The sequence below is a fragment of the Pteropus alecto genome, unplaced genomic scaffold, assembly GCF_000325575.1.
Source record: "Pteropus alecto unplaced genomic scaffold, ASM32557v1 scaffold106, whole genome shotgun sequence".
Taxonomy (NCBI): Eukaryota; Metazoa; Chordata; class Mammalia; order Chiroptera; family Pteropodidae; genus Pteropus; species Pteropus alecto.
Window position 1 is genome coordinate 10,736,103 of NW_006442103.1, and position 7,348 is coordinate 10,743,450.

At 41.5% G+C, this 7,348-nt stretch overlaps 1 protein-coding gene across 1 annotated transcript in view; it reads right to left on the reverse strand.

The window, feature by feature from the left end:
* Positions 1 to 7,348, reverse strand: part of SLC16A4 (solute carrier family 16 member 4) — a 29,739-nt gene that overhangs the window by 15,505 nt on the left and 6,886 nt on the right. The window contains exons 2-4 of the mRNA XM_025052284.1: positions 2,430 to 2,562; positions 1,551 to 1,733; positions 1,215 to 1,376 (exon numbers count right to left, since the gene is read on the reverse strand). Coding sequence (XP_024908052.1) covers positions 1,215 to 1,376; positions 1,551 to 1,733; positions 2,430 to 2,562 — 478 coding nt within the window. The remainder of the gene's footprint in view (positions 1 to 1,214; positions 1,377 to 1,550; positions 1,734 to 2,429; positions 2,563 to 7,348) is intronic.

Genomic DNA, 7,348 nt, shown 5'->3' on the forward strand with positions numbered 1-7,348 from the left:
AATAGTCATAGTGTAATACTTCCTTTGTCCCAGAATTTAAAAGTATTTAAATCTGATGACTTAAGTGTTAGCTGTATGTGCTGATGTATCGTTGTGAAAACGGTGTCCTTTGGAGATAAACAAAAACAAAAAACAATAGATAGCATGGAAGGAGAAGTGTTATTTGTGCTAAAGTAAAAAAAGAATAAGGGTCTTTAGGTGGGAGGGGATATTTCAAATGCTAGAAAATTACATTGTGTTTTAAATAGGGAATTTTAAGTATCTTGAAGTGAGGATATAGATTTAGGTATAGGAAATATAGAATTTGACGATAGGAATCATTTGGACACTGTCTTTGAGGAGGGGACAGCCTTTTGTCTCGACATTTTTAATTTTCATGAAAGAAGACATGCCAGTTTTGCCTTTAAAGCTGAGTAGTTGCTTAATTTCAGCATGGCCAGACCAAAGTGGTGACTTGTGTTTGGTGCTTCTAGAGAAAGAATTAGCTGTAGGTTCTTGCTATCTCTTATGGATTTGTCAGCTGGACCTCTTCACCATGAGGCTCCTGGTAGTTTTTTCCTTAGGAAAAGAAAGTTTCAATAAAACTGCTCTGTAGATAGAAATAGGTTCTTATATATATTCATATATATATGTGCATGTGATATTTTTCCAGGAATTTGATTATTTTAATCCAAATGTTTTATCTCAGGCTCAAAGAAATTGTGGAGAGAATGATTGTCATTCATTTGTGAAAATTCATAGTTGACAGCATGTAAAAGATTAAGTATTAAGGGACATAGTCCTCATTCTACCCATTTTTTTCTTGTCTATTTTAGTCTGATGGAGGAGGGATTTTTTTAATGCAAATTTTTTTCTTAAAGGGAAAATTTGAAAAGAGAGAGCTTTGGTGGTAGAAGGAGAGGAGGGAAAGGGAAGTGCTTGTCTCCCCCGTAGTATCACTTTCCTCACAGGGTGTTTCCCAGCCATGCACTGTATTCTGTCCCCTCGGACAGTAACCCCGTGGTGAACTCGAGCTGCTCACGTGGCTGGCAGAGCCTGCAAGTAGTTTAAGATCTCTGCTGCCATGTACTCTCTAAGGAAGAGGAGCATGTTTCCTTTAGAAGTCATGCTCATTTCTACTCTGGCTTCAAAAGTCTTCTACTTTCACTCATCAAAGACAGAAAAGCAAACATGAAGTCTTGCAGAGTTGATAGGTCAGAAACAGAATGACTCACCTGTCCAGTCATATTGGTCTATCAGGAATTTTGTAAAAGGTGCTAACAGGAATGTCAGTCCCATCCCTGAACGGGCAATAGCTGTACAAAGTGCTAATCGTTTTTTGAAGTATTTGCTAATTAACACCGCAGCTACTTGGTACAAGAAAGCGGAACCCAAACCTAAAAAGAAACAATAGGTTGGAATCACTTACATGAACTGCCTTAGTACCAGACCAGGTATTCTCCTGGACCCGAAATAATAAAACTAGGCATCGAAATAATAAAACCCATGGACAGTAAGAGGGAAGGTTCCTAGTTTCCCCTTTTAAAGTCTTACTTTTACAGTGAACTCACCAGGTAAAACTCCTATTGTCACACAAAGAAATGGAATGCTTGTAGCCTGACTGCTGATCAGAAATCCACCACTTATAAGAAAAGCTCCAAGAATGGAAACAGTTTTGTCTCCATATGTATCGGCGATAATGGCAACCAGAGGACCTTGGGAAAAGAAAGAAAGTATAGTACTAGGTGAGTGTGCTCCGGCATCCCTTATCTTCTGATGTGGAATTTAAATGAGCATCTGAAGGAAAACTCTACTTTGGAGTATTGCGTATTCAAAAAGATGTCTGTATTGGGTTTCTTAATATTCCCAGCCCCACACTATTTTGCTTTTTGGAAGAGTTGTTATTGTTTTTAAGGAAAAGAGGATCGTAAATAAGTTGGTTTGGAGGGGAAGCTTATTGAAAATGCATTGAAATTGCATCTCACAAAATGAGATTGCATCTAGTAACCTATGACTAGAACAAAGTTTGATGATTAATCTATTCCTCCTCCACACTGTAGCTCTGAATAGAACTAAAAGAAGAAGAATTGGTTCTCTACTTTGTGTATGTTTAGATGATGAGATCAGAACTTCATGGTCGGACTTCCCAGTTGAGAGACTGGCTCATAGAACCTATGCTAAGGCACTGTCAAAAGAAAGCAGGCATGAAGAATTTGAATATGGAATTAAATAGTTGGATTCTTCAACTTCCTTTGTTTGAACTCTTAAATTTCCCAGTTTTACCAAGTCAAGTGAAGGCTAAACACTGCAGGTCCTTTTCTCAGCTTTATATATTAATGAAAAAACCTGAGTTTTAGCAACATTTCAGTCTTGAATGACAGATGAGTCTTCTTGGAATTGCCCTTTGTGGTCCTTCTCCTTGGACACCAAACTTATTTTTGGCTTCATACCTGCTGCAATACTAAGAGATGACATGATGGATCCAATCCAACCAGTTTGCTCTGAGGTGCTTTCAAATTCTTCTTGAAAAACCACAAAGAAAATTGCAAAGGTCTTGATCATCCCCACCACAAACACATTTACCTAAATCAAAGCAGACCAAAGAGTCCAAGTCAGGTGGTGCGTGAGCCATTACAGAGAGGTTACAGCTGCTCAAGGTTAGGATTCCCCCGCTCTCCACTATTTACCAGTTCTTTTAGCATTTCCTCACATTTAATATTTTACGGGGTGGTCATCTCCTAAGAGCTTCTCTAAGTACTTTACATGAAAGCGCTTCATTTAATCATTCCAAGGCTATGGAATAGAAGAGTCAGTATTGTACTAGAGAGCAAGAAAATGAGGTTTAGAGAGATTAAAAGTTGCTCAGAATGGAGGTGCTGGAGCTGAGATTTGAACCCAGATAGGCTGACTCCAGTCAGCACTATGCTGTCCTATCACGGTGGCATCTGTTAAAGGCAGCTACGTCCAGTTATTTTTGTGAGAAAAGCCCATTGCTCCAAAAGATACTGTATTGTTCCTATCAGTTCTCAGGTCAGATTTGCTTTAATCGCTCTTGAGCTGAGTGCCCTTCCTCACTTGATGTGTAGATAGGGTGACCCTGTAATTTATCCAAGTTGAAACAAAAAAAGGAGCACTACTAATTCATGCCTGGACAACAAGGGGCAATAAAGCGGGTTACCGATGGTTGGGTCATGTTCCGTCTTTCCTTTTGTCCCAACTAACCCTCCTTGCCTGCTCCACCCTCCGCTTCTCCACTAGGAGGAGCGCTCCTTTCAGGACAGGTTTTATTTCTGTGGAGTGCTAACATGTTTCTTGGAATTCGGATCAACCTGAGGCCGTGAAGAGCAAGAGTCAGGAGGGAGGAGCAGGAAGGTAAGCCACCTGACCAGGTTCTACAGTCGCTCAAAGCCCAGGAGCTAGGTGTACTCACTGTGTCTCCAGGGGCTTCCTAGCTTCCCCTTTCCTTTATTCAGTGGCCTTGGTTTTTCAAGGCCACTCTTCTCTTTGCCTAAGAATGACAGACCCTGGCTTCCCTTTCACTGATTCCACTTTCTCTGTCTACCTAGTAAGTGTTTTCCCCCTGTGGTTCTGCTTTCATCTCACTTTATATCTGTTCCATTGACATTCATTCTCGAGGTCTTAATTGCCACCTGCACATTCATGATGTGGTACGAGTGTTGTTCTGTGTAGTCAGCCTCCTTGGCCTGAATCCTGGCTCTGCTTCATACTAGGGGTGTGATGGTGGGCAAACTACTTCACGTAAGTTAAGCTTCCTCTTTCCTTAAGTGGAGATGAAGTAAGTGTTACCTGGCTTGTAAGACTGAAGATTAAGGAAGTTCTGGTGAAGTACTTAATGCAGATGTTCCTTGACTTACAATGGGGTTATATCCTGATAAACCCATCATAAGTTGAAAATATCCTAAGTCAAAAATGGGTTTAATACATCTACTAAACATCACAGCTTAGCCTAGCCTACCTTAAATGTGCTCAAAACACTTAACATTAGCCTACAGTTGGAAAATCATCTAACACAAAGACTATCTTATTATAAAGCATTGAATATCTCATGTAATTTATAATGCATATCGCTTTGGCACCACTGAAAAGTTGAAAAATAAGTCAAACCATCCTAATTTGGAGACCATCTACTTAGCGCTTAATACTCAAACTGTTACCTATGATTTTATTATCTTGTGTAACCATTCTTCTTAAGAGCTTCATATTCATTGATATAATTGTCTATTATATCTACTCAGATCAATTCATCCAAAGCTAAACTCCTCTTTCCAAAAAAACTGCTCTTCCTTTTCATTTCTCTCTTGATGGCTGCCGTCCACTCACTCACCCACATCAGAGACCTGCCTCCTCTTCAGCACTTCATTCCTTTAGCCCTCACCTGCTGAATAATCAAGACCTTCCCCATCTCCATCGCTAGACTCTTATTTCAGACTAGTATTGTTTCTTGTCTGGAGTAAGGGACTATGAATCGGTGGTGCTCTGAGGTTGCAAAAGCTGGGAGTGGTGAGGAGAAGGTCCCGTATTATATTTTTCCCATTCTGACTTGATAGAAACTACACATTTTTCATTATTTAGAATGAACAGTGCTATGAACACCAGGGCTATATATTCAAAAGCGAAGAAGATACTTTATAAGCCCCATATTCAGAATGTAATCAGATTGTTCCCCAAAGGTGCATCTTTCAGGAAATGAGAACAGAGAACTTGCACAAACCTTGAGCAGCCCAGACTTGTTTTTCTCAGTTCAAAATACAGAGTGATGATTGTGCCCTCTCATGAGCAAGGCACACTACAATGAAGCATCATTCTGGAAAATATCCTTCCTTTTTTTCTGTGGACATGGGTTCTGTGCTGGCATCTGCAGGATGCTTCTGACCTCTACAATCTGAATTTGGCTAGCCCCAGTTCAGAACCTGTCCTTTCTGGTTTGTCTTTGATGTCTGGGCATAGCATCAGTGAGTGGATATGACTTGTCTCTAATAACTGAGTCTTTGTCTCCCACTAGGTATCAGGAAGCAAGAACAGCCTTTGCATCTACCCTGCCTCCCTCCCTTAGCTTGTAAACTTCCAATTTTGTTCCTATTTTGACTCAAAGATATTAATCTTTTTTCTCAAGGTCTGGATTGTCCCTTAGCTAACTAAGCAGACTAGATAAATCTATATTTCATCCCATGCTTTCGGACCAAGATAGTTGGGTTTCAGTCCTGTCCCATAGTCCACATCAGACATTGGTAAATGGGCTCACCCCAAAATAAAATTCCCTAGAAAATCTCCTCTGTCTGATCCAGCCCCCTCAATTCCTTTTTATCTTTAAGAGCATACCTTCTTCCCCTGCCCGCCCCCGCAAGAACTTCCACACCCAGATCATTCTAATTAGAATATTGTCTTGGGAAAGGGAGCTGGATCATCCTGGATCCTCCAGGATGCGCCCTGTCCGGTTCGGGCTCCGGACTTGTCTGCGGCGCCGGCTCTGTGCGCACCATGGGGCTGAAGTCTGGTCGCGCATAGCAGTCGTGGTTACGGAGAATAATGATTAAAGAACGGATTCGCTGCACAATGCGGAGGGTCTTAGATAGATGCCAGTCGAGGATATACAGGACTGAGATGGATGTTTTTGAAGGTGGGGTTGAAAAAAAGACTCAAAAGGCAAGTTCCTTCGAGCCGGATTCGAACCAACGACCTAAGGATGCCTGGGACCTTCCATTACAGTCCTCTGCTCTACCAACCTAACTACTTAAAAAAAAAAAGTACCTTTTCCCTTTTAAATACAGAGCATCAGGTATTGTCAGAAATTGTTTAATAACAATTTCCTTCTACCCTATGTCCCTCTCTAGTATCATCCTAACTCTTTTTGACCTTCACAGACAAACTAAGGGATAACTAGGTTTTCATGACTTTCTCTCATGCCAGCACTCCACTGTACTGGCTCTTATCAAGGTTATCACACACTTATCTGTTGCTAAACTAATAGCCCATTGCCATCTGTGTGATCTCTGACTTAATACTGCTCATCACTTCTCCGCCTGGATCTGCTTTTGTGATGACGCTGCATTTCTGGATTGCTGCCTCTCTGACTGCTCAGTTTCCTCTGCAGGCTACTCCCCCAACCCCCAGAGATCAGGTTTCCCCAGGGTGCTGTCCTAGTTGCTGTTCTTCCTCTCCCTAGCGATTTTACCCACCCTGCCCCATAGTTCAAACCACCAGTAAGCTGATGACTCACAAATTTTGGGATTGCAGATCCTGTACTCCAGGTGTACGTAGGCTATGCTGGACACGTTGGTTATCCCACAGGTCCCTTAGACTTGGTGTCCAAAATTAAACCATCCAAGCCGTTCACAGATTTTCTCCCCTTCGTTTTGTACTCCCAGCTCAGTGAATGGCACACACCATCCTCCAAGTCGCCCAAGCCAACAACCCTGGACTCCGTCTGTCTCTCTGAACTCGTCAGTCCCCAGGTCGTACAGTTCTGCTTCCTCAGTATCACTCAGATCTGCATTCTGTCCATCCCCATTGCTACTGCCTCACTTTAAGGCCTTACTGTTTTCTCACCTGGATTATTTCCATCAGTTAGTTCATCCAACCATTCATGCGTCCACCAACAGTTATTTATTAATGTTCCAGGCTGTTTACTAGGGTCTCAGCTTACAGTAGTGAGAATACAGTAGTGAGAAAACAGACACGGTCCCTGCCCTCTTGGAACGTGTAGTCCAGTGAGACAGGCTGAATACAGAAAATAATCGTGCAAATACAGAGTTATAAAGTATCGCAACTTAGAATGAGTCCTTTTTAAAAGTAGGGAACTCCCATTGAACTTCTCATTATTGGATTTTCCACTCACATTTCAGAAGCTCATCTATTCTAAAAAGTATACTTGTAATTCATGCAGACACTAAAAGCACTGCCATCTAAGTGTCCACATTGTGACTGCAGGTGATTAGCCTGAGTTAATTGTTAACATTTTGAGGACCTAGTATATTTTCGTGCTTTTATAACAAAAGTGGGACATTGTTTATTAATCTGCTTATTAGGCAGTTTTTCTTAGTAGCAACTAAATTAGTCAAGTAACTCCTATCCTGAGGATAAAGTAGGAAAAGTAAGGATGGTTATTGGGAAGAAAAGTTGAAGACCAGAGATCCTCACCAGCACCAGTACTGCACAGCCTGTGATCTGGTGGTGTGGCCCCGTCACAGGAAGGGCTCGCAGACTTAGGACATCCTTAGCTTCCTTACTAATAACATTTCTGGGAGAAGAAAGGTTCTGCACTCTTTGGTTATAAAGCTAATGTTTAACAAATAGTTATCAGATTAAGAGTTTGTACTTTCTAGGTCCAGTTGAGAACCTCTGTCCCTAC